The sequence below is a fragment of the Cygnus olor genome, chromosome 4 (assembly GCF_009769625.2).
Source record: "Cygnus olor isolate bCygOlo1 chromosome 4, bCygOlo1.pri.v2, whole genome shotgun sequence".
NCBI lineage: Eukaryota > Metazoa > Chordata > Aves > Anseriformes > Anatidae > Cygnus > Cygnus olor.
The window spans coordinates 68,660,332-68,687,148 of NC_049172.1; the positions used below are offsets into that span (position 1 = coordinate 68,660,332).

At 39.4% G+C, this 26,817-nt stretch overlaps 1 protein-coding gene across 8 annotated transcripts in view; it reads left to right on the forward strand.

Moving 5' to 3' along the window:
* ZFYVE28 (zinc finger FYVE-type containing 28) overlaps nucleotides 1–26,608 on the forward strand; it is a 147,555-nt gene extending 120,947 nt beyond the window's left edge. For 5 of the 8 annotated variants that reach the window (XM_040556345.1, XM_040556347.1, XM_040556352.1 and 2 more), the window contains 5 exons: nucleotides 10,910–11,064; nucleotides 11,647–11,763; nucleotides 12,787–12,891; nucleotides 23,447–23,550; nucleotides 24,297–26,608. In XM_040556345.1, the coding sequence (XP_040412279.1) occupies nucleotides 10,910–11,064; nucleotides 11,647–11,763; nucleotides 12,787–12,891; nucleotides 23,447–23,550; nucleotides 24,297–24,428 (613 nt within the window). In that variant the 3' untranslated portion in view covers nucleotides 24,429–26,608. Of the gene's footprint in view, nucleotides 1–158; nucleotides 6,361–10,909; nucleotides 11,065–11,646; nucleotides 11,764–12,786; nucleotides 12,892–23,446; nucleotides 23,551–24,296 lie in introns of those variants that run through there. The other 3 variants (XM_040556346.1, XM_040556350.1, XM_040556354.1) reach the window with 2 other exon arrangements.
* The last annotated feature ends 209 nt before the right edge of the window (nucleotides 26,609–26,817 follow it).

The following is a 26,817-nucleotide window of genomic DNA, read 5'->3' on the forward strand; positions in this document are numbered from 1 at the left end:
AAAAAATATTTGCTTGAAGGTTTCTAGAGCACAGATTGAAGTACAAAAACTATATATAGTGTGTATTTATATATACACTTACATATATGGGATGAAAGGGGTACAGAGGTTCCCTGAAATGGTTTTGCTAATGAAAGTTCGATTTCGATTGGTGGCAGATCTTTGTAGAAGGTTCCTTCTTCTAGCCTGAGAGATCTGATGGTGAAGAAGTTAAACTTTCATCCAGTTCAGAAGAAGATTTTTTGCAAAATGTTTATTAAGCAGTATCCGGACTTGAGGTGCCCATATCAGTAGTCAACTTTCTCAGTGAAGAGTAAATATATTCCTTGTATTTCCAAAGGTTTCAGAGAAACTGTGGGTTTTATGCAGACTTGCATGTGTTTGTATAATTTCTGTATTACATCAATGTGAATGTGGACTAATACTGCCGACTTAATTGAAAATGAGATGTTTGTAGCTACAGCAGGGAAGTGGCACTTGGTCTATTGTTTATATTAGCTCCAGGAAACAATGCATCCAGCTTTTCCTTTTTTTACTGGTATCTGTTTCATAAATGTAATCTTTAGAGCAATTTTTAATGTAACTATAGCTTACTGAATTGTAAATAGGCAGCTAATAAAATACAATGCTGGAAGCTTATCCATTTCGTTGTCAGAAGCAGTAAAGTCAGTGGCTTTTAAAAATAAACTGTTTGCAGAAATTTGTTTGTAAGCTTTCAACGTGCATTAAAATTAACGGGCAAGATCCTGAGGGAGCCATTAATTTGAGTGGAAACCGAAGAGAAGGCTATTCATATGCTAACTGAATGAGATGACTTGATAAGCTTAAAGCCAAGAATGAACTCAAGTTCTTTGAAAGACTGGAGGTAGAAAATGGCCACAAAAACATTGTTTTGGGGATGGTGAGGGAAAAAAGTGAGATGGAAGCAAAACAAGGTAGGGACAATTAGTTGATTTCGAGCCTTGTTGGAATTTGAATCTGAAGTGCAATGTGACTGAAGCCAAAGCAGCCAGAAATTAGAGCGGGATGTTTATTGGGCTCTTGGTTAGAATATCTCTATCCGCATGTGTGTGGGCTGAGCCCAAGCTCTCTGGATGTCCTTGAAGGATATCTCTTACTGTGTGGCATATGCTGAGTGTGGCCCTGTTAGAACAAACACACACGTGTGAAACAAAGTGGGGAAGGTTATCGCAGTATATAAACTAGAAGGATGAAATTTTGATTACTGCTTCAGAGCTAGAGGGGGTTTTGCCAGAGCTTGTTTGAAGCTGCCTTGCCTGTCAGCTCCTGTGGATGGATGGTGCCTTACAAACCCAGGTGCTTCACTGGGCTTTTCATCAGCAGAAGTCAGACCTCGGAGGGGATGTGAGAAGGCAAGGTAACTTAGTTGTTCAGCAGGACTTTTAATTAAACTAGGAGAATTCGGTTCCTTCATCTCATGGTCCAGAGTTATCCATTGGTCTGTCTTATAAAACTACAGTGCAGATTACTTGCCCACAAGTTTTAACAGACATCACAACTGGTCCTGGGGATCCAGTAGCTGGTAGTGTGGGGCACAAGAGATGTGCTAGCGATCTATTTCAGTTGATGTGTCACAGTCAACCCGATCATCTCTCTCTCCAAATCATCCCTCTTGCAGTTTCATCATCACATTTGTTCAATCTATACAAAATAACAGAGTGATTCAGCATTAATATTTGGTGCTGTAATTTTTTGGTTTAACCAGTACATTGCTGTAGATTTTCCTTCCCGCTTTTTCCATAAAACTCCTCTTCATGGAGAAACGGCTCGTAACTGGAAAAAGGCTGGTGATAATTGCTGTACACGTACTGTACTGGAGTCACGGAAAAAAAAGAGCTCATTGGGAAGAGCTGTAGGATTTTTATAGGGGTTTTTATACCTTGAGAAAATTCGGATGACTCCTGAAACAGGTGCCATTCCTTCCTAATGGTTTTAAGCCCCAAATTGTCTCTGTATGTTTTAGGCATTGCGAGTCTGTGCTGTTTTGTACAGCTCTGCCACTCAAGCAGTGTGAGGGCAATTAATATGCATATTAATACAATCATAAACAGGCTGCTGTGTGGACTCTTCTTGCTTTGCAGCTAAATCCCTTGCCCCACCAACCAGCTGAGCAGTAGCAGCAAAAGTCATTACTGATGAGGTCTGTCAGCTTTTGCTTATGATTTTAGTCAGCGAGACATATGTGACTGCAGCAGATGTCTCCGGTTTCTCACCGCCAGGATCCTTCTTGATGTGTTCCGTGCCATCTTGTTCTTCGCTCTGCAAGACAAAATTAAATCTCCAAATAGTGCAGCATTTTTGAAGCTTAGTGTTCCCTTTTATAGGAAATTCCGCAAGGTATTTCTAGGTAGATTATATGCGTATCTTTGTAGTGAGTAACAAGTAGCTGATGCAGATTTTATTTTCTCGAGGAATAACCCAGGCATCTTGTGTCAACTACTTGCTAACAAGTGCTTTTTACAGCGGGAGGGTGAAAATGCAGTTGAGTTGTTTTGTTTTTTTGGTCTTTCCTATTAAAATGGTAAAGCTAATGTTTTAGAGATGTTAAAATGCCCAATATGGTCAAAGTAAATTAAATATAAAATCTGTTACTTTCTGTGTAAATGAAGTGAAATAGGGCAATATTTTAAGCTGACTAGCATCAGTGGCAGAGGCAAAGAGTCTCTTCTAGCAAAATTGCTAGACACCCCAGAATTTGCCATTGTGTGGCTGTAATCCAGGTGGCGTATTTGGCTGGAGACTGACACAAAGCAATCCTAATGGGTTAGTATTTGTGTTTCTACATAGCTTGCTTGTAATTTTCATTTTTAGTAATTTGGCCACATTTAACTTATGTTCATTTTAATGATGTGTAAAATCTGTTGTTGAATATCACTTGGTGTTCCCTGTGCTGCTAATAGAACAAGAATTATTGGCTCTCAGAAATTACGTTTTATTTGACAGATCTTTTTTCTTTTTAAAACCCCCAAACTTAAATAACATGTTTGGGAGTTTTGAGATTATGCGTAATTAACTAAAATCACTATAGTAACTGCAGGTTTGCAGGTTCTTTGGCAATGCCTAAAATCAAGGTATGTTGTAAAACCACAATTTATATTGCAAGAAAAAACGGGATTTCCTCATACAGCAGCATTGAAGTTGAAAAATTAAGAGAAAGCTTTCTTTTCTAATTAAGATTTTAAGGCTCCACCTAATACTTGAATTAGCTTTCCTCAGCTTTGACTCCCACGGCTGCATACAGAATTCCTGCGGGATTCTCCTAGACCCTAGGATGCTTTAGTGCTTCAGCTGGTAGCTTTATATTATTTTTTGAGGGAACCGATGGAGGTGATATGAAAACCCTGTGCTAATAAGCTTCCCTATCCGTCAGAGTTCCTCATGCTGGAAGATGTTTCACGGTGCCTCTTCTTTATCTCTGTGTCTGCCACACACAGCCGTTGCAACTCAAGAGAGCATCTACTGGAGCTGGATGCTAAATTAATTCACTTTTTATTAAGCCATACAGTATAGTTGCTTGCATATCACAGGGGACACTGCAGAAGAGCTGTATGAAATGCCTTTCTTTGCCCTTGGAAGTATTTGTATCCAGCATCAGGTATCCAGGTTCAATATATCCTGTGTCAAGTTCTGGGACTGATGCATTTCTATTATCATGTTAGATACCGGAGCTGGTATTACATATCATTTCTGCATAAGTGCTTAACCATTTCTGCTTTTCACTTTCAGTTTTTCCATTTCAGGATTATTTTTAAAGTTTAAGTATTTCTGTGCTCTAATCTCATACTGTTTGTTCTTTTTCAACGTGAGTGAATGCTTCAGAGCTTTAAATGCATGTTTGATTACAGGGAAGTGTTAGGAAAAACATCATGGTGGAATTGGGAAAATCCTAGTAGAACCTAAGCAATTCTAACTTCTTACTTTTTCAGTTCTAGTTTTTGTTGAATTTTACAATGTCTTATCTTGCAGGTCTTATCCCTTCTTGGTTTAAGTTTTTAAGAAAACCAGTAAAAAATGGTACCTTGCAAGTACCTGATACTAAATTTGATAGTAAGAAGGCAGCCCTGTTGATTACTAATGCTCTATTTGTTCATATTCACTTTTATATACATTTTATGCATAATGAACAATTTTATCCATAAAGAACAATGTTCTTTGGGAGAGAGCATTGTCAAAGACAATACCTTCTGGGCTGGCAAGGTCGTTCCTTTTAATCCCCACTTGGAATACAATATCATTGCGTTCTTCTGAAAACCCAGGCTAGAATGGTATTGAGTTTGAATAAGCCAGTTGTCTAGCTAGAGTTTCTTATGGTGGATCTACTTAGCAACATGGTGCTTCAACAGTTGTGTTTTTTCAGATGTCCAGCATGGTAGGTACAACAGGAATGCCCTGCAGTTTCAGGAACTGAGGAAGGATTCAAGATATTTCTCCAATGGAGTGGGCTGCTGCAGAAGCTGCCAGAGTGTGGAGCAGAGGTTGTTCTTGTTGACTTCATACTCAGCATGCTGAGGAGGGAATGCTGAGGGATTTTTCCTGGTTGAAGATAACACTTAGGACCCATGGTTCGTCCCACTTGGCAATTTATTTATTTTAGTCTGCCCACTTCAGCTGACGAAAACAACGCTTGGAAGGGGCTTCTACACATCTTACAGTGATGAAAAGATAATTCCCCTACAGTGGAGTTCAAAAGGCTGACAGCAGATGGGGCTTCTAGCACGTGTCCTAGATGTATGGGGCTGGGCACGGATGGTACATGCGATAAGGCTGTAGTGCAGTCCGCTTCTTCTGGTGGTGCCCAGCTAAGTTGTTGCTGCTAGAGGGGTTTGCATGCAGTTCTATTATTTGTTTCTCGAGACAATAAAGTTTTGAAGCCTTTGGAACATTTTATGGGCTTTCTTTTATCCTCTTTAGCCTTTTTTTCTTAAAATAGAGAGAAAATACATAAGAGATTGCACACAAAAAGCCTCTTGACTTAATAAAAGAGTAAGGTTAGGAAGTCAAGAAATAAAGTTTTGAATTAAAGCTTTTTTAGTCTGCTTTAAATGTAGCTTCTGGGATCATTTATTAAAATATAGTCCTTTGCTAAATAACCATATGCTATTACCCAAATAATAAGACAAGTTCTGGGTTTGGTTTAAATGACTCTAAAATTGGATGTGAAGCCCACCCCCTTCACTTAAAATAATTGTAAGAAGCCATTAATCTCATTGTAGTTTTCCTCCGAACCATATTAAAACTAGTACTTATTAGAAACAAAAAGGTTTTAACCTGCTGTTTATTGTATCTTTTTGTGAGATAACCAGAAAAGAAATGCCAGAAGCACTGCAAAAGGCAGGATAGGAACTAGTAATTTTTTTCTTACTTACATGGAGTCATGCTTCTCTCATTCAAACCCCTATCATTTCCCTCTTGTCATTCCTCACGTATACAACCTTTGCCTTTCTGCAACCATTGTCTGATCCTTTAGATGGCCTTTGGAGCAGTTCTTTCTGCAGAATGGAACCCGGAGCTGACTGCAGCCTTGAGGCACTTGTAATAGCTTAGGAGAGACCTGACTGACAGCTCGGTGGTGGGGTTTCCAGTTACAGCCCACGCAAGTATCAGTGGGATGAATGCACCAGTTACCAAAGTAGTTTTAGAAACCCTCTTCAGACAATTACAGACTTGCCTGAAAAAAAAAAAAAAAAAAAGTTTTTTACTTAAAGTATCAAAAAATTCACGTGAGAGAGAAAAAAGCTTAAATATCATAGATTGGATGAGAAGTATGTGTTGCTGATATTGCTCACAGAGCACAAGAAGGGCGTTGTGCTAAATTATGTATGAATCAAAATGTAATATTTTTGAGGAAATAGCATACAAGTGTTTAAGAACAGCGTATTTAAAACACACATATAGGGAAATTCAAGCACACAGTATAGCTCTGCATTCAGAAAATATTGATAAAGTGTGGCATTTTGAGCAGTGGAAATGACAGATTTGTTTAGGCCAAGTAGTGCAAGTGGATTGGTGTCATTTGAGTCAAAGGAACCGCGCTGTTTTATTCTTTGGGGGCAGTCTCTCATCAATTTGTTTAATGAACTGTAATCGATACTCTGGAATTGACCATTGTTCCTTTGCAGAAGCTTTCAGCATGATTGTAGTTGTGATGTCCTCTTATGTAAATAGGGACGTGTGAAATTGTTTGTGTGTGGTATATATGAAAACCTTCTGCAAAGTGTTCATGCTTCCTGACTGTAGGAGGAATCCTACCTGAGGGATTTTGCCTCAAAATGCATTACTCTGATTTTGCAAAGTGCCTAAACCTCTGCATCAGAATAGGACTATTTAATGCAGGTATTTTGAATTCACTATAAAGTGGATTCACAAGCTTTGAATTCACGGTATAAGAGGAAAGTATTCTCTTCAAGTTTCTCTGCAAGTATATTGCATGCTACTTCTGCCTCTGATTGTGTAGTTTGATGGAGGTTTCCAGGGCAAGTGACTAGGAGTAGCTGATGGCATGGGTATTTGTGTAACAAATGGAGTAAGGAGAGTCACTGAAATGCGTGTTAACGCTTTTCAAGTAAACATTTGTAGTGTTGCTCTTAGAATTAGTGTTTTAAAGTTTCAGTTGCGATGAGTTTGTCTTGCTGGAATTTGATCCCTCTTGATTTGAAGGCATCGCTGACAGTCTTTTGAAATCTGCACCTGAAAATTAGTTGTAACTAAAAGCCTTGCCTGAGGTCAGAAACAGAGGGTGATCTTACTTTCCTTTTTAAATTGCTGACATAATTGTGCTGTTTGGAGTAGAAAAATACATTGAATATTTTCTCTTTTGCAAGGAGTGACCACCTGGTGCTTTTGATCTGAGGCTTCTTCAACAAAGTTATTTTAAAGGTTTATTATTTTGAGAACAGGATAATACAGTTGATTTCTTTATATTCATTATATCTTATGCAGTGAGCTTTCAAATTCTTTTTATCTGCCTCTACTGTATATGTAATGGGTACTTAAGATACTCTGAAGGTTTATGTTTGTGAGTAATGGGGAATTTTTTGAGAGACTCGTGTACATTCTGCATTCAATACAGAGCAGATTTTAGGTTTAGTGAATACAATACAGAGCAGATTTTAGGTTTAGTGAACCAAATACTACTAAATTTGAAAGGAAACGTCTATGAATAGTTACAGATTTATATTGCCACTGACTATTTTTTGAGCACAAATATAAAATCATAAATTTGGACTAGCTTTGAGTCTTGTTGGTTTTGGTTGCTCAGTTTTAGACTCTGCTGCTTTTAGTGTTTTTGGATGAGTGTCAATGCCCAGCAAATTCAGCACAAGGCCTACGGTATCACAGATGGTTACCTAAAGCAATCAGCCCCTTCTGATATAACCTTTAGTTATATAACCTTTTAGTCAGTCATAACCTTTTTTGTTCCACAGCTCCGTTTTCCTTTGTGTGGACACTACTGCTTAACCTGGCTCATGGGTAAATTTTGGAATTGAGAGCTGTAAAGCATATTGGTTCCACAGGTGAAAGATGACATTGTGCACCGTTATTGGGTTTTGTTTGCTTGTACATATTTGACTAAATTTCACAGTCAAGCTTTGAGATCAGGCAGCTGTTCTGAGATAACGATTGCAATGTGCTGAAAGAGTCTCGCTGCTCTTCGTACATGATAAATGGAGAGTCATTTTAAAATTGTTATGGAAATGCTAGTCGAGTCAGGTAAAAAGCTAATTTATTCTGCCTGTTCCTTTAAACGTATAAGCAAGTCTACTGTTTGGAATCAGTCCTTTGACATAACGTCTTCTTTCTTCATATTCACCTTCAGGTGTGTTAACTTTGCAGTGTTCTCACTATGAAAAATAAGTATATGATAAGCATTGTTTGTATGATAAAGATTTCACAAGGGGGAATTCCATGCCTACTTTATCTCTTCATAGCCTAATTCCTTAGTTAACACGGGGTTCCCTTCAACCAAGAAGGTGAAAAAAGACATTATGTCTCTAGCTACTCAGTGCTTAGGTATGGTTCTTCATATTCTGCAGTGAAACTCAATTCTGGAGATATCGGCGGTGTAACATTCCAAATCTGAGTATGGTCTGACGTTAATGAAATGCTTCCTACACACCTGGTATCAGCTGAGAGTCTTTATCCAAATTATGCATGTTAGATAAGCCCAGTAGGAATGGTATTCCTCTTAGAACTATAAAAATAACTCGTTTGAAAGAATAATTTGGACAAAAGGTAAGTCAAACTCTGTAGATCAAAATTCGGGTTTGTTTTCTAAATTATCAATTTAAAAATCAAGAGAATCTTCAACATTTGCATAGATACAATCACCGCGGTGTGGGATACCCAGTTACAAGAAAAGCTGTTTATCTGAATTAATTGTTATGTTTCTGTTCTTCCAGTGTTTCTGACTACCTCTACAATATTTGCTGACTACATCCTTTAAGAATAAGACGTATTTTCAAATAAAGAACGGATGGTTATTAAGCCCTCTCTAAGAGTAATTTTTGTCCAGATCTGACTGGGTCCTGTTGTTAAAGAAGAATAATTGTTTCTTTCCAGATCTGCAGCGATGCTTAGGTCCAGTTTTAAATTATTCTGCAATGCTAACTTTTCTCTTTGCAGTGGCACAGGCAATGAAAATACCCATTTTTCTGAATCTCTTTTGTATGGATATTGTACTTCATGTCTGGCCCTCTGTACATATGAAAGTATGTTGTAAATGCGAGTATGTGTATGTGCTGACCTTCATCCCACAGTGCTGCAGCAATTCCTATCTGCTCTGTACTGTAGGGCTTTTTAGGACAAAACCAGCCAGTCTTGTGGTGGGACATGACCAGTCTTAATGACACACCACAAAATCTTCCACTGAATAGTCTGGAACAGAAGTCGATGAAACCACAATCCGTGTATATATAGTAGGAGGCGACTTAGAAAGGCAAACATTATTATTGCAATTGGTCAGAACTTGGTCAGAGTTGTGGAATGAGCTTTTCTTCCGGTCTGCAAAATGGGAAAGGACTGAATTTTTATTTTATTTTTTTCTTAGAAGGCACTCTTTGCAGCTCTCTGTCCACTTAACACTTAACACCTTGGAAATATTTCTTCAGCTGTGACTTGAGGGAAGGGAGCCATCCTTATCACCCTGTCTGTGCCCTGCACTTAGGTTTTTGCTTAGTTTGGGACTTGCCAGGATATCATTCTGTTGAGATTTTATATTATACATGAACTGCATTTCTTTCTGTCATGAGCTCTGTGCTTGCCTTGGAGAGCAATTTATATTGCAAATACGTATTTGTAAGATTGATTCTTCTTAAAATGAGAGAAAAGGTAGACCTTATTTGGCTGTGTTAAGAGGCAGACAGAAACCCTTTTATTTGGACAAAGTCACTCATGCTGCTGAGGGAACTGTAAGCATAAAACTTACATCTTTTAACAGAAATTTGCTTTTGTTAATAGCAATAGAGACATGAACAGAAATGGGTTTCTTGTAAGTATACTCTTTACTCTGTATTTGAAAAAATGAGAAGCCAGCTAAGGTACTCACACCACACATTTTCCATTGATATTTCAGTCAATAACTAATCTCTAGTATTTATGTATTTTCAGTTCTGTTTTTACTAGGGCTTTTAAAACTGTATGGCATAATAAATCCTTTTCTATGTTTCAAGGATTACCTGTACAGCTCACAGATAGAATTTCAAAACAATATCCCGTAAAATTTTGTTTATAATTATTTTCATATAATTTCTGTAAATGTTACGTATGTGTCTTATCCTGCAATAAGTGTGCATGCTGTCATAAGGGTTGGATCTGCAGCTTGGTGAATACTTCAGCATCTAATAAAAACAGGTTGAACTCAAAATGCATTAAAAATTACATCCTTCCTTGTGTTTGCTATTTATGCAGTCAATAATATACATAGATTATACATATATATTTTTTTTACATAGTAGCTTCCAATCAACACAGTGAATCCGTAAGATTCCAACATAGTTGCATCCTGTCCTATACTGCTATTTAGGGTTTTTTCATTGGACAAATGCAATGTAGCATTTTCCTTTAAGTATTTCCTTATTTAAATGCATTTTACTTTACAAGTAATTTAGATAATTCTGGATATTTAAAGAAGCTGGATTCCTGCCAGAGCTTCCTGCAGGTTGTTCCAGCTTCCTTTCCATAAAGGTGGTAGTGGTGGAAATGGCTAGCAACCATGCATCCCTTTTAAAGAAAAAAAAAAGGTTAAGGCTCTAGTAGACATTTAGAGACACATTTTAATCTCTTTGGAGTTGATGAGCCACTCTTTTGCAATAGTTTGACATTTCAGTAATTTTTACAGTTAGGTATATAAGGGGACTAATCTTCCTCTTTACTGCCTAAATTATGTTTTATCATCCTTTACATTTTTTATGTAAGGTTATATTTGGATTCTGTTCTCACTCTTTTAAGGCAGCATAATTCAGAAATTCTTTTTTCAAATTTACTTCCACATTAATAAATTTCTAAGGTGACTTCAGAACTGACCTTCGTATTTTAGGCTGATATTCCCCTCTTGCATTTCTTGTGGAGTTATGGCCTTAGGACACAGCTTTGAGTGGGAGTTAATGTGAAAAATGGCACAGCATTTTGAAATAGCTAAGGGAAATACAATAAAATACAGACAAATGATTTTCTGCTTAAAAGTTTTTTGTAACTATGCCACAGAGTGAAAATCAAACATGATGGTGATTGATTGCATGTTGATTACCTTCAACAAGAATTTACAGCAATTAGTTCTGGTTTGCTGTAGAATATTGCCTGAATAATAAATCCTTTAGGATTTTCTGAACATCCTGAACAAATGAATGCAGACTTACATTACTTTTCTTCATTATGTTTTTTTCTCCAACAGCAGTTTAATGACGAGTTCTTGTTCATCCGATGACATTGATCAGGAAGAAATCCAGCTTGCTTTGCAGGCTGCTAAAATTGCCACCCGAGAAAAGATCAGATCCAGATTTCATGGCAGTAATGATCTTATTCACCGCCTTTTTGTCTGTATCTCAGGTATGTGAGTTTCCTTTGTTCCTTTGCTTTGAATGTGAAAAATTGTCTTTTTTTTTTTTTTTTTTTAATGTGTGTAAATATATGGTAGAATGGACTAGTGATGAAATAGCAAGAAGACTGTATCTTGGAGCGTAAGTTGCAGATTGGTCTAGATAGACCTGTTACCTAATGGTGACCAGTGTAAACAGTCAGAGGCACAGACACCTGAGACCTCTAATGATGAAGAGTTTGGGCATGCAAAGGGTTTGCTTTCATAGTGCTTCCTTTTTCTTGGTGATGCCCTGTGTTTTCTGGGGAAGACATTTGATGCAGCTGTTGTATTTTGATGCAAAAGGAATCTCCCAGTGTTTCCTACCAAAAGGACAAGGGAGTTGTTTATCAAATTGAAATCAACGTAAAGGCCAGAACATGGCTTGGTCATCATGGAAAATTAGTTTAATTAATTTATCTGTTTTTATTACTGACATGAGCTAGTGAACCTTCAAAAATGTACACCAGGCCATTACTGGGAGCAACATACAAATTTAAATAAGGGAGGTATAATACTCTAGTAATGATTTATCTGTTTTCTCAAACTCATAGGTGTTGCTGACCAGCTGCAGACAAATTATGCTAGTGATCTAAGAAGTATCTTAAAGACCTTGTTTGAAGTTATGGCAACCAAACCCGAAACAGAAGACAAGGAAAAGCAAAAGAAAGGTGAAGAGATTAAAATATTTTTTTTTCTATACTGAATTTCTGCTGGTAACCCCATGTGGATCTATGAACTATTTGACAAGAATTTTCTTAAAACTTTGCTAGCTTTTGACAGGACACACTGTACAGTGATTTGAGCTATGTTTAAAAAAAAAAAAGTCATGGAAATGGACTGTAAACAGGATGAAGTCACTGAAGTTACACGTATATAGGAGTATGTCTCAAGGCAAACGTTGCAAGACGTAAAGCCTTCAGAGTGCATCTGCTCTTGCCCATATTCCTGGGTGCAACAGAACAGTGTTCATAGCCTATATGAAGTGTTTAGACTTCATATTTTTTATTTATGTATTTATTTTTAATTTTAATTTTTCCTGGTACTGTATTACAATGGTCACATTTTAGTTTAGCAAGACAGATGTCTTTTTTTTTTCCTCCTGGAATTTAAATAGCTATTGAAAAAGAGTAGGCTATGAGATTCAACATTCAAAGAAGAATAATGAAGAAATTGAAGCTGTAAAGAATTATCACTACAAAATGTTTTGTACGCAACAATACTTAGTTGGAATAATTTCCACTGGATGAGCTATAACCTAAAAAAAGAAAACGTTGACAAATGTAAGCATAAACTAAGTAAGTGAATGAAAGTCAGGGACACTTGGGGTGATGCTTCTCTTTATGTGATTTGATGTGTGCAATACACCTAGGGAATCTCTGGTTGTTTTCATCATCTATTTCTTTGTAAAAGATCCAGGTTAAAAACTGTGAAATAAAATACAGGGTGCAGCTAAACTGGTGGAAGTACAAGGACTGTATATCCTGTTATAACAGCATCTTTCATTTCTGTTGTCATTTCAAAGAAGAATCCAGGAGATTTTTAAATTGCTGTGTCAGGTTGAATAAAAAATAAGAAGTATAAGAAGGTACATATAGATGCTCCTGTAATATAATCCTGGAAGTCCTAACGTGAATATTTTGAGTACAAGTTGGAAAAATATGAATTCAAGTACTTTTTGGTTTATTTTACAGTTAATCAGGGTTTAAGGAATGCAGCATTGGAAGACTGTGCTTTATGTCAAGAAAGTATATCATCCTCAGAACTTGCAGCAAAAGCCAGAGATGGGGACTTTGAAGGTACTTTCTTTTTTCTGAGAATAAAATGAGACAATACTGTTGTTTTTGTTTTTTGTTTTTAAAAACGCATTAAAATGGAATAAAAACCCACTCTTTTAAAGTTTGGCTCTGGAAAATGAATATAAAATATTGTCATTATATGTCTTAGAAACAAAGTCAGGTGATAAACTGAGCATATATTTCTTTCAGAACTTCTTCTAACATCCTCATGAAACTCTGTGATCTGCAAATTGTCATACCCAGTGTGAATGCATTTGTATTAGTGGAGAAAGGTTCTGTATACAAAAGGCTTTAATATAGCATGACATTATATGTGACAAGTCTCAGATGGCTGTGTATGATGTGATGCCGTAAGTAGGGTCATCTAAAACCAAATCTAGAGATCTTTTATATCCTTAGCTATATGTGGAGGTGCTACTTTTTTCCCCAGTAGAAGTAGCTTTCATATTTTCTACACATCTGTCTCTGAGGAAAATGATAAAAATACTGTGGTTATTATTTTCGTATGCTTCACCGTATTACCTCAAAGTATGGAAAAGATATTTCTAGTGAGTTACTGAGGGTACTTAAATCTCACTGAATGTATGGAAAGAGTGAAGAGAAGTGCATGTGTAAGTCTCAAAGTGTGGGTCAGGATTCAGTCATCCTGAGAGCTCAGAAATTTTTTGCTTTGGTTTTAAATCTGAGCTGCAGGAATGCTTAGGAGTTGGTTATGGACTGTAGCCCTAGTATAGTAAACAATGTATAAAAAATGGATTAAAAGAAATCTTTGCACTTGCAGTCAAAGAGTAGAGAAATAGCTGTGTGAGATGCAGCAAACAGGAAAGCTGTCGGCTTTGATCTTGAGGGCTGGATGGTGATTTCATCACACCAGGAGCTCAGTTATTGGAGAGGCGTTGTCTCTGGTCAGGGTCCCTGGTCAGGTGAGAAATACTAGACTGAGAAATTGTACCTTATCTTCCCTGAATTTCAGGTGGGCAGTAATTTTGCTGTGCTCTAAAACTTTCTTCTGTTATTGTCTATTTGTCTATGTACACCAGAGTTCTGCCAGTCTCATTTTGAATCCAGGATGTTAAGTGAGTGATGAACAATGTACATCTCAGCTTGTATGCAGAAGGGGACGACCAACAGACAAGAAATGTTAGTTCATGTCTCTTGTAAAAAAGATCAGAGATCACAGGGAAAAAAAAAAACACACACCCCTCTTAAAGATAAGATTTTAGAGGAATAAGTTGTTTTGTGCTTATAGAAAACTCAAGGATTGGTTGCTAATCCTTCTTCTAAAGCTGCAGGCTAAAAGATTTCGAATTTAATCTATTCATTTAGAACAGCAGGCCTAATTTACGTATAATGTACTGTAGAAAAATTATCTCTTCTGGAGGAAGATGATTTGGGGGCAGATAAAGTAAAGAACTATTCAGAATAATTTTAATTGATTTTTCTATTGTGCCATAATTCAGAATGTGACAGAAGGCACAGTGAAGAACAAATCTTTAAGCAAAATATCTACCGTATACAGGCTGTAGTGGAAACAAATGCAAGAGATGATTCACTCCCTACCATTTCAGTTCATATTCTTTTGTTTTGAATCGATGCCTGATGGTGTCAGTAAATGTGACTTCCAGAACTTGAAAGCAAGTTCTGCTGAATTGCAGGATGCTGAATAACCTTCTCACAGAGAATGTACATTTTGTCAAAGCAAAGTCAGTTCATTTCTGTGGCATGTTATTCAGCTTTTAAGGTTCTTCAGCTTTTCATGGCATCTATCGGTGAGGGGAAGGTTTTGTGTTTGGAGACGCACAGCTTCTGGCTTGGGATGCTGTTTATTGAAATAGAGGGCAACAGTCTGGGTGCTGAAGTGATGTTACAGCTGGCTGTGTTGGAGTGGGGTAAGGAGAAATCTGTGGTGTTACGTACTGGGAGCTCCAAAGCCCTTCAGTACCTGAAGGCCTGGCACTGGGACCACTGGAAAGGGACTGTGTGAGTCCTCTTCGCACCCTCCTTGCAGGTATTTATACACATAGATCACTTCTCTCCCCCCATGCATCTACTTCTGCAGGCTGAACAGCCCCAGCTCTCTTCTCCTCACAGCAGAGGTGCTCCAGGCCCTTCAGCACCTTGGTGGCCCTTCCTTGGACTGTTGACAGTTCAGGTCTCTTGTTACAGGGGGTGTCACAAGAAACAGAGGGTGCTGGGCAGCATGGAGATGAGCTCTGCCTTTCAAAGCAGAACAAACCAAGAAGGGCCTACAAAAAGGGGCATCTGAAGTGGATCAATTCATTGAATTTGTGGAAACTGTAGGAACACCCATCCTGTCCCCTCTTCAATACATTCTTCAGGCACAGGTCACAAAGTGTCATTGCTGGTAGTGCTCTACAGATGTTTTCCTACTACCTATCACTGAGGTATGCGGTGATAGCTAATGGGATACATCCTTTGCTGTCTCTAAAGCATCCAGAATGATGCATAAACTCACAACATCATTTTAACCTCAGCAGCCATGTGCCTTCCCCCCACACCTTATAACACCTCCCCGCCTATCTCATTTTTGCAGATTGCTCTGAAAGCAACAGCTCCTGGCATTGTGCTGGGTGATGTTTGGATGCAGATGAAGATATTTGCTGGTTAGGATAACCTTTGCTGCATGAGTGGCGTTCCCCATTAGTTGCAGCAAGTCTGATGGGTTCATCCTTCAGCCTAAAGCTGGGCCACAGGCCACCAACAGGAACTCACTGCAGTTGTCATTGTAAATGGATTCAATACAAAGTCTGTTGATTGTTGCACCAATCTGTTGACATCGTTGCACCAAAATTAATTATATCCATTTTTCTACATCATTTCTACACTTCAGGTCACTCCTAATGATTTCAACAGAAAGTGAAAACAATTTAAAACGAATGAGCGCATTGGCAGCTCCTCCCTTCTGCCATCATGGCAGAACACAAGCATGGATCAAATTGAGAAAGTCCAGCAAGCTACCTGCCAGGAAAGCTTTTTCCAATTATCAAATAAAACTCCCTTACAAAAAGTACCAAATGTTGAAGATTGCATCCAGCCAATGTTAAAAAAAAAAAAAAAAAAAAAAAAGGGAAGCCTAGCAACCCAAACAAATAAATGAATAGTGGTAAGATTTTCGTGAAGGTTCCAGCCTCTACTCAGATTATGAAGATGAATCACTTGTTTTTGTCAGATTTCTCATTCTTACTCTATATCAAACTCACCAGCTGGTCTGGGTCATAAAACAAATATGAATGCTTATTATGAGCCAACTGACATTGGCAAGGGTATAAGAGTTGAATCCTGTGACCTTCTGAAGGTTGAAATACAATATACTACAGATTAATTGACATTCCAAAACAGAAGCATTTTCATTTTCAAAGTCCAGATGAGCCTGTGGTGTATATATTCATCTTTGCTTTCCTAATGCTCTAGGATTTTTTTTTTAGGAAGCATATGTATTTATAATTTATAGATGTAAAAAGCAGTCTATTTTTTTTCAGAGAGCAAATGTAAAGCAAATGTATTTATAGTTTCCTAGAATATAAAATGAATGTATACAAAATTTCATAATTGAGTTTTAAATGTAATATAATTTCCCCGATATGCCCTGATCAAATGATGCAGAAGGTGGCCAGTGGGTATGAAGTTCTGTATATAACAGACATACGTGTGACAGCTGCTCAGAAAAAAGCAGGTTGGGTACTGCTTTTCTCCCGGTGTCAGTGGGGACCGACCAGCCAGCACAGGGAGAAGGCTATTGGGAAGTTCCCAAGCTCTGGCTTCCCAAGCCAGTCAGATAATAAGCTGACCAAGGAATTTGCATGGGACTGGGAGTGGGCAGAACGGGTTACATGCGAATTAAAGCAAACCTTCATACTGGAAAATACAAGTAGACTGCTTTTCAGTTAACCTAGTTAAAATGCATCCTGGCTGGGATAGGGCTGTCTCGCTCCTAGAGGCTTCGGTATCTAGTATAGCTTTTTTATAAAACAAAACAAAGCATTGAAAATGTAGCAATTTGATGTCTTTATGCAGTTTGTGCGTCTGGGATCTTGTTTCCAGTCCCAACACAAAACTTGCTTTGTATTTGCATGCTGTTTCCCATATGTATACAGTAACTTCTTTTCTTTGTTTGTTTTGTTAAGGATTTGTATGTATTCATTTCTTCATCCATCTGTAAATGTGATCAAGCATAATTCCCTGCTTACCACATTTGGGATTGGGGAAAGGTGAATATTTTTAACGTGTCAATATCACGAAGCTACAGGCCAGCTAAAGAAGTGAGTTACATTTCTGGTCTAGGAATAAGTGTGAGATGTTTAAAAATTGAAAGATTTTCTCAGGGAAAGACAGTAAGCATTAGGAAGCTGTTTGTGCTCCACGAAAATATTTGCTGTAGCATCCCACCTCTCTCTGCAGCCATACGTTTGTTTTCCCTCCCTCTCTCTCCCATTTATGCAGAACCTGCTTGCTCGCTGCCACCTAGCCATAACTCTGGCCGTAATGTGTTTGCTGTGGCTGCCAGTACAAATAACTGTTTGTGCCAAATGGTGTTAGCATCTGTTTGCTGCACAACAGCAAGCCATTTCTCCTTGATCCCTTTCCATCTCATAAAGTCCTGGCCCACCCACTTTTGTCTAGTCACTGCCCCTTGCTGCTCTCCAGCCAGCAGCACTAGCACAACTCAGTAATTTATGGTCCTGAGGCTCGAGTTCATGTTCTTGTTGCCATATGAAGGCACAAGGTCAAGAAATACCGCCCCTGCTGCTGTGCATGCAGAGTCTAATCACTGAATCTAGAATTAGCTGTCAACCCTGGCTGAAAGCTTCAGCTTTCCTTTTGTCCTTTACACACCTCTGGCTACTCTATTATTTATAATGATGACCAGCAATGCTTTCTAAGTGAAGGAAGTTAAATTCCTGCACAGTTCAGTGGCCTAACATATTCTGTCTGTATAACTTCTTACTTTTTTTTTTCTTATTCAGCAGCTCTGCTTGTGCAAGTGCAACGGAATAATTTAACAAAGTTTTCTAAAATGAGGCACTGTTTTGTAATCAACTGAGTGTACTTAATTGTGGGAGATTACGGGATTTCCAAATGTTCAGATTTAGGTAGTATTGCTGTAACCGGGTGTGACTTGTGTTTTAAAAACTTGCTCACAGTTTCTTACCTTTTCAAAGACTATCCCACTCTGTCAGCACAGTGCAGAACTTGAGATTTCATTGCAGGAGGAGAAAGCAACCAATAGGAACTGTAAAGCACAGGCTTATTTGCCTCCACTGTGACATAATTGAGATTTTGATTAGGTTTGAATTTTCTTTGTCCTAAAAGTACACATTTTTGAGTGTTCTGACATCATGTAGTGCTACAGTATCAATTTGATTCTAGTTTTCAGAACCTAAGTCAAGAATGTCACTAGAAAAATATTTAGAATCTAAATGTGTGTTAATATACTACGTAATTTTTAAATCTCAAAATTTAGGCTTCAGAATATGTTCTATTCCATATTCTGAAGAGAAAACTAGATTTAAGAAAAGGGAAGCAGGACAGGGAGAACACTCAGAGAGAAACCCAGAAGATTAACTGTTCTCTAATCGCTGGTAGCTGTTACGAAGGACTGCTAGTAATGGTTATATGGAAGATAAAGATTTTAGGTTCATCTGATACAAAGTTTAAAAAACAAAACAAAAAAGCATATCCCAGTGAAAAATAAGAGTTGCTTCATTTTATGTAAATAATTATTTGGCCTGAAGAGTGAGTTGCTGGTCACGCACCTGTACAGAACAGATTCAGGATGTCATAGTTCGAGATGGTGTTGAATTAGGCACAGCAGAGGCTGGAGCCAAAGTCTGCGAAGCTCCATGCTTTGTTCAGAGCTTCCTAGGTCTGTGCAGAGATTCCATCTTAAGAAAGCCATTTGACAAAGCTGTCCTTGAAGCTAATAAGTCTGTACCTCTGTTTTTGCCCTCACCTCCCCCCTGCCCCAATTTTAATCAAATAACATTGTTGAAGCAGAAAATTATTTTAATTGAAAAATTTCAAGCCAGCTGTAATCAAGGCTAAATCTACTGAGCAAGGGAAAAAATTACTTTGGTGCAGTTGCCTCCAAGGAATCTTACATAAAAGTTGGAGACTGCCTGGAATGACATGCGGAAAATTGAATGTCATATGGGAAAAAAGGGTTCGTCTTACCGTGGAGGTTGAAGCGAGGGGTAAAGTCACATCACCTTAGTTCTCTACTTTCCATACTTAAAACTGTTAGAATTTACCGTGTGGCAGAACTCCTGCGTTCATCAGAGAAGCTACAGCAAGGCGATCTGACCTTTTTTGCAGCTGTGAGGATAACGCGTGTTGATGGCTGCAGCCCTGGGACTTCCACGGGGTGCCATAGGAACAGCCCTCGCTGAGGTTGGTTTGGTAAAAGTATAACCAGGATTGTGCGTGGAGTGCTCCAAAATCTAATACACATCGATCCAGGAGGAACTTCCAGTTTGAGTTCTGCATTACAGTTATTTGTTAAAAACAGAAGATGCAGAAGGGGTCCACCCTTTGTTGTCTGGCCCTAAAGCAGGCACTGTCACGAGCTTAGGGGTTAGCAGTTGTTCCTCAGCAGGGAGTTGGGAGTGCATGCTTTTGGATTTTTCTTTCAGAGTATAGATTTGCTAGATAAGGGAACTTGCAAGCTCTAACAATTTGGAGGACTTTTCTTCCCATCTCACCCAGTCTCCTGTGTCTCAGCACCACCAAATGAACTCATGCTGTCTGTAAGGTTTCACGGTTGTTTCAGAACTGTGTGGCTCTGTGTTGTCAAAACTTGGATTTGGACGGTTTACTCATAGGAGGCAGGGTTTGGTTTTTAATTCTGGTCTTTCAGTCTTCAGCGTTGCTGTTGCCAAATGTCCATCCCAGCAGGACTGAGCTCTAGCTGAGGAATACCCTGGCAGCGTGTCCTGGTGCTGTGTGAATCACCACTGTTGATGGGTCCAGGTGCAGGCTCTCTTCTCCGAGTGCTTTGTGGCACGGAGATGGTCTCCTTGTTTATGTCAGATTAGACAGACTGCAGCAGTTGTGTTGCACACATTTAAGCAAAATAAGTTCACATGTGCTTTTTGACGTGCTTCCAGCATCTGATTTTTATCGTGATTATACTGTTCTTAAAGCTCCAGTGTCTTGGATTTGTATTGGATTTGTAACTTTCATACTGCAGAATGAACTTTGTTTAACTAATGAGGTTGCAGGGACATGTAAAGGTGAATTGTAAAAGCTACAATATAAAAGTGAAACAAAAGAACATAAAATGTCATGGTTTATTGGCTATCATAACACAAGATTTTTGAATAGCTAGGAGCTGGGAAAACTGTTTCTCTTTTTTAAATGTCTTTTTCAGTCTTCACACTATTTCACTTTATCTTGAGCCTTTGATTTTATTTTTTTGCTTTCTCTGAACTTGTGCTTCCTATCCATTAGGATACTTGTTTCGCTGCTTTTCTCTGCCTTTTTCCTGTACGCGCTTTTTATGTTTTCTTCTCAAATTTATTTCTGTACTCTGTCTCGTTAATCCCTTCCCTCCCTTCCTCCTCCTCTTTGATGTTTGTGCTGTGGTCTTCATCTGTTTCCCAACAGACTTCTCTTAGCTCTCGCAGCCTGATGAAGCAGCGGGCCAATTAGCCCACGAACGAGCCTTTCCCTCCATGCCTTGTGCAAATCCCCGAAGCCCAGGCAGATGCTGCTTTAGTGACTGGATCTTTCCATCTGCTCCTGCGTGCGGGGCTGGTGGGGCTGTGTAGCCTGGAGAAGGACCGTAACAAAAAGCCTATGGGCGCAGTGCTGCTGCCCTGCTTCCAGCGAGCCTTCGGGATGATGCTGTGGGTTTCATCTCTATAACTCGCTGTGCTCCTCCTGTGGAAGCTTTCTACCCTCACGAGGCTGCTCTTCAGAGAGTATTTCAAAAACCTGTTCTATAAAAAGCCCGATGATGACTCAGTCGCTAATGTAAGTCGGGCAGGAAGGCAGCTCCCAAGGTTGAGTGAGATGAGGCTGAAGACGGGGACCTAGAGGTGCTGGTCCTGTCGCACTGGGGTTGCACGGGCTCCGAGAGGCTGAGCTGTTCACAGCCTCGCCCTTCCTGCAAGTGCTTTTGGTGATTTTCCTTTTTATTTAGCACTGGAGATAATTAAATCCCTATTAGGTCAATTAAAAATAACTTTCCAGCAATGCATATCAAGGGCAATAACAGAGGAAAGCAAACAAACCAAACCCAAATGGTAAACACCTGCCGATAAGAAGCCTGCTTTTTGCTGATGGGCTCTGGAGTCTTTGCGGTGGAGTTGTGTTGGTCACTGTCTGAGGAGAGGAGCGGTTATGGTACGAGCTGCTCCAGAAGCCTCGATTCTTATTGCCCTGTTGCAGGCTATACAAAAAGGGCCTCTGTTTCCTGGCTTTTTGGTGAATACTGAAATTAGTAAGCAGCTGCATAGGTAGCAAAGTAGGCAACTTACCAAACTACTTCACTGGTGTGCTGTTTGTGTGGGGGGAAGACTTGGTGGCACAAAGCTTGAATAACTCCTAAATATTGCTGTCTTTAAAATTAGCGAGAATCAAGGGGATGGTTAAATCCCCAAAAATATAACCAAGGCTGTGTAGTCTAATGGCAAGTTAGGAATAGACGTATCTTTGTTGGCTAGTTGTATTGTATATGTGATAACCCAAAGGACCTCCTGGATGGAGAACGTGGAGATGGTCCAAGGTCAGCAGGCCTGCCGTGACTTCAGACTAGGTAATTCTGTGGAAATGATACCAAGTTTTCAGTGTCAGCATCACAGATCGCTTGTAGGAGCAAGTTCCACTGGGCACGTTACGTGTAGTAGCTGGGGAGGTAGCAGCGAGAAGGAGAAAGAGTGGAGAGGAAAATCCTCTGGTGTCACTGACATTAATGCTCTGACTTAAGCTGGCAGTGCTGCCTCTGCCTGCTGCCGTAGGAAAGTCTGGCTTTTAAATCGGATTTTGTGCCCTTTCGTCCCCACAGAGCACTTCCTGGTGAACTGCTCTGCTGTTCCCAGGGGCGAGGTGAAGGCTGCTACGTGCAGTCCTCTTTTTTTTTTTTTTTATTTTATTTTACTACCACAGAGGTCATTTCTCTGAACATAGACTATAGACTTTGGGTTTGGTTGCTCTCCCTACAATTATAGCCTTTACCAGACGAGTTAATTTGTTAAATGAAAGATTACTTCCTTAACTAGCTTAATTTGCAAAATAAGTTAGATCATATAAAAGCTGAGTCCGAATTTCAAGTTCTATTCAGATTTTTTTCTGTCTACTTTTTGAACATTTTCTGCCTTGAACTGTATATATATATATTTTTTTTTTTTTAATTTGACAAGTGTTGCAATATGACAAGGAGAGGAAAACAGGTCACGGCTACATTTGACTGACGAATATAATGGAATGAGCTGGATTTTTCATTTAATTATCTCCTTTCTGTCTGTAGCTGTTGTCCACTTGACCTCTGTATTAAGTGCGCCGTATATTTTGTTGTTGGATAATGTGCTCCTTGAGGCAGGGATCTTGCTTGTCAGGTTTATAAATCAGCAGTCGCGTGGGTTGCATACTGTAAATAACACTTGGAGAGAGGCTGCATATGGGGAACATGGGTGAATATGTCCAGCAGTTTATGTTTCCACTTTGTCCGTGGATTCCTTCTGAATGGAACTTGGCTTGCCCTTGATTAGACTTTTATTAACTTAATTAAGCAATCAACTACGTCATTTCTACACTCATAATTTTAGACTCTTGGAGGTCACGTCAGCCTGTCACTAGCAGGAGCAGCTCAACAGAAGTGAGCCTAATACGTTCTGCTTTGCAAAAAAACAAATCATTTCGCTGCTTGGCTTTTGTGAGGGGTTACAGAGCTCACAGGAGAAATAAACAACCGAAACCTGCTGTTAGGGATGGTGGTCGAGTTCTTTTTCTGCTAAGTCTTGTACACGTGATTTTGTGTATTTGCTTTCGTTGCTGGTAAGGCAGACTTCCAGGAAGAGTACTGATAGCATAGCAGAGAGTAACCAGGCTCTGAGTTGATTATCTGTAGAGTTGTTTGCCTAACTGCACAAAAAGCAGCCAGCTTTCCTGTAGGGTGTGCTGCAGAGGCTGGGAATGGCTCGCAGCTTGCTCTGATGGCTGGTTGCATTGTCAAAACCACCTGTGTTCTGCTTAACAGTCTCCTGTCTTCGTACTTTATGTTGCTTATCCACTTCTCCCTGCCACTTTCACTTGCCCGGGCTGCGTTTCATTTCAGGCCCAAAGCTGCCGTGCGGTGTTGTTCGGGCGCCAGCTGTGCTCTGCCCCAGAGGTGGCCGCCTTGCGGGGAATGGAGGCGAGCCCCCCCCTTGTCGTTCCTCAGCTTACCCACCTGCCTGTTCACAGAGCACCTCGAGACACCGAGATGAAAGCAGCTGTTATATTTTATCCTCCCTGCTCCCTGTAGGACCTGGTAATCACATGCTTGGTTTTATTCCCTTCTGATTTATCTCCCCTTTTGTTGTTGTGTTTCTGACAGATCCTCCTGACTGGGTTCCAGATGAAGCCTGCAGCTACTGCACGGCCTGCAAGGCTCCTTTCACGGTCATTCGCAGGAAGCACCACTGCAGGAGCTGTGGCAAGGTAATGACTCAGTCAAAAGTGTGAGAAACTCTCAGCCAGAGAGCAGCAAATTCACGCGTACCACAGGAACTCAGCTGCACAGCAAAACGTGTGCTCTTGCCCATGATTTTCAAGCAACAAGTGCTTTTGTATGTCTTTTGTCGACTGGTCAGCTTGTTTAGAAACTGAGGGGAACAGGAAACTTTGATTTTTATACAGCAACAAGCATTTGTCCTCTTAAAAGCAGAACTCCCCGTTGAGGCCCTGGAACCAGCACCCCAAATCTGGAGTCACTCCGGATTGCTGCTCTCCAAGCTTTCATGAACTGCAGCAGCCTGCACAGGGAGGGTGCTGCAGAGCTCAGCTGCAGGGACAGTGCAGTCCCTTTGTTTTCTTCCTAAGTCTTTGCAGGGTGACTCTGGCGTACAGGGCTGCTGCTTTGCAAGTCTGGGGGGGAGGGAGAGGGAGTGAGGGAGCATAAAGCAGTCACAGGTCTTGGAAAGCCAGAAATCCACAGTCTCGTTTCACTTGCTTTCTTGCTTGCTGTTGTACAAGAGGGTAGAGAAGTTGTTTTAGGTAACTTTATAGTGGACAAGCAGGAGTAGGAACTCTGGGGATATTCACAAATACTCCCCTAGTCTGTTGTTCCGGGTATTCTCAGTACACAGGAGCACAGCACATACAATCTTCTCTCCCCCTTCCTGAAGTCAGTTTTGTCCCAGCAGTTCTTCAAGGAACTAACGTGAAATCTCCCTCTTCTTTTTCAGATCTTCTGTTCCCGCTGTTCCTCCCACTCTGCTCCATTACCTCGTTATGGTCAGATGAAGCCTGTCCGTGTTTGCACTCACTGTTACATGTTCCATGTCACTCCTTTCTATAGTGACAAAGCTGGTATCTGACATATTAAACTACTGGTGTGTCTGCTGGAGTCTTACATGGACTGACATATTTGACCTAAGCCAAGACTTAACTTGAAAGAGGGACCCTGCGAGGGTGTGTAAGCTTTGACATCCATTATTATAAATTTTGTACAGACAGTTTTTATTGCATTTTCCTAAGCTGCTAAAGGGAAGTATGAAGCGTCTGTAGCTCTAAGGCTGCAGTACAGTCTTCCATAAATTTAAAACATTAATGTTACGATGCCATATGCAGAACAAATGCACTGTGTGGAAAGAAATAGGGCTCAGAGAGTTGAACAAGCATTGCTGCTTATCTGACATGCTAAGAACAGAGTAGGCGGTTACCTAGTTCATCTCAGCAAATCAGTCCCAAAGCCTGGACACTTCTGTGCTTACTACAATTCCAGCATGGCTGTGGATGTCAGCTCTCTCCCTCCCATTGCTCTTTAACTTGCCCATTGCTAGGTTTTTGCTACCTATGCTAGGATTAATTAAAGCAAAAATATTTCAAATCCATCTTTGATATTTATAAAGGCAAAACTTTCTTTGAATCACGTAGGAAGCACTGAAGGTCCTGAAGCGGTATATTTCTGTTGCCTTTCATTTACTGAGCAGAGCAATAACTCCAAGTTGTCTTTTAAAAATTGAGATTTATAACTTCTAGTTCCATATTTTGAGATTTTGGAATTATTTATAATCTGCATCATTTATGCTAAATCCTGTTAATAAAAGTATAAGACAGAGTTTTGGTTTCTATATCAACATTTAAAACTTAACTAAACAAACTTCAGAGGAAATGGTTACAAATGAATGAATTAATATTAAAGTACATATTTTTGGAAGGGTTTAGCAGCAGAATTCAGTATTGTGACAAATGATTTATCCCTTGCTGAGTTTTTAAAATGATTTCTAAAAGGCAAATACATAATGATATATTGGAAAGGTCAGAGCATTACAGAATGGTCAACCAGAGAAGGGTTCTTGGTGTCCACATTTGGCAGAGTAACCGTGTAAAATATTGCATACTGTTACTTCACTCATGCTAACAACTCAGAAGATGTTTGTATTTATTTGAAACACCAGGGATTAATTTTTATTTCCACTTGGAGAGGAAAGAAATAAGATTCACATGGATTCTTGCTATGATCTTGCACAAACTCTTTGCAGTAAGAGCTCCCTGAGCACTGAGGTTTCAAAGACGTCTGGACATGCTTTGAGCTAGCCACATTAAAAGCAAGACACTGTGTGCTGTGGTTGCAGAGGAAATGAGATCAAGAGCTCTTTGCTGTATCCTCTTTCCTGACGTGCAGAGTTACACAGTGTGTTTCAAACTGATAAATACAAAAAGAGAGAGGAAGTTGTTTGCGGTATCATGCTCAAGAAAGGTCGTCATTCGAAATGATAAAGCGAAACAGGCCAGTGTGATTTAATTTTTTTTTTTTTTTGGTGGACAGTCCCTTTGTTTGGTGGTTTTCTATTAAGTGTTATGAGCCATATGAGGGTATAGCAGTCTGGCACTACTGTCATTTGGGATCACATGAAACAGCTTCACCTAGTTTATGTGTAATGCACAAGCCTTATGATGCTGTTCGTGGACAATGTCAGCTATAATGTGTTGTCCTCACCTTATTTATATTTTTGTTATTATTTCCCTGAAATTCCTTCCATGGAATCCTCGAGTTGGAGTGTCGGCATTCACCGGAGTTTGGCAAGGCATGGGGTGGGTGTTTGGTGGGAGGTGAGTATAACGTGGTGCAAGCAATGATACTTATTCAGGCTTAAATCTCAGGCTTCACATTGCAATGATTATTGCAGTTTTATTTTTAGAAAAAAGAAATAAATAAAAACAAATTTAATGCTTCTTTTATAGGATAAAAAAATACAACAAACTTCAGTTGTGAAATAAATATGCACAAAAAGTTGCTTCTGTGAAAAAAAGTCTTATTTAATGGACTGAATATTTATTCAAGCTTGTTTTTATTTTGTAAATGCTGTAATTCAGAATCATTTCCATAAATATGATATTTAAAGATCTCAGACACTATAGTTTCTTATGTAAATACAGACTCCTATTTCTCTTACTGAAAAGCACAATGACTATATCAATACTAATATACATTTGCCTCAAGGAAGACTTTCATCTTGTAATCTCTTCAGATAATTAAAATGTCAGGACTTTCTACTTCCATGTGCCGGATTGCTCTTTCATTTCTGGGTCTGTTTACACGTAGTGACAGCTGCCAGCCTGTCAAATAAACTGCCCCTAATTCTTTCTCACTTTGCCCACTTCCCAGATAACCCGAAAGAAATGAGTTAGAGTTTGGAAGTGTAAGTGGCCCTTATGGAGAGGGGGTGGCAAACCAGCGCCAGCCTGTCACGTAGCATGCTC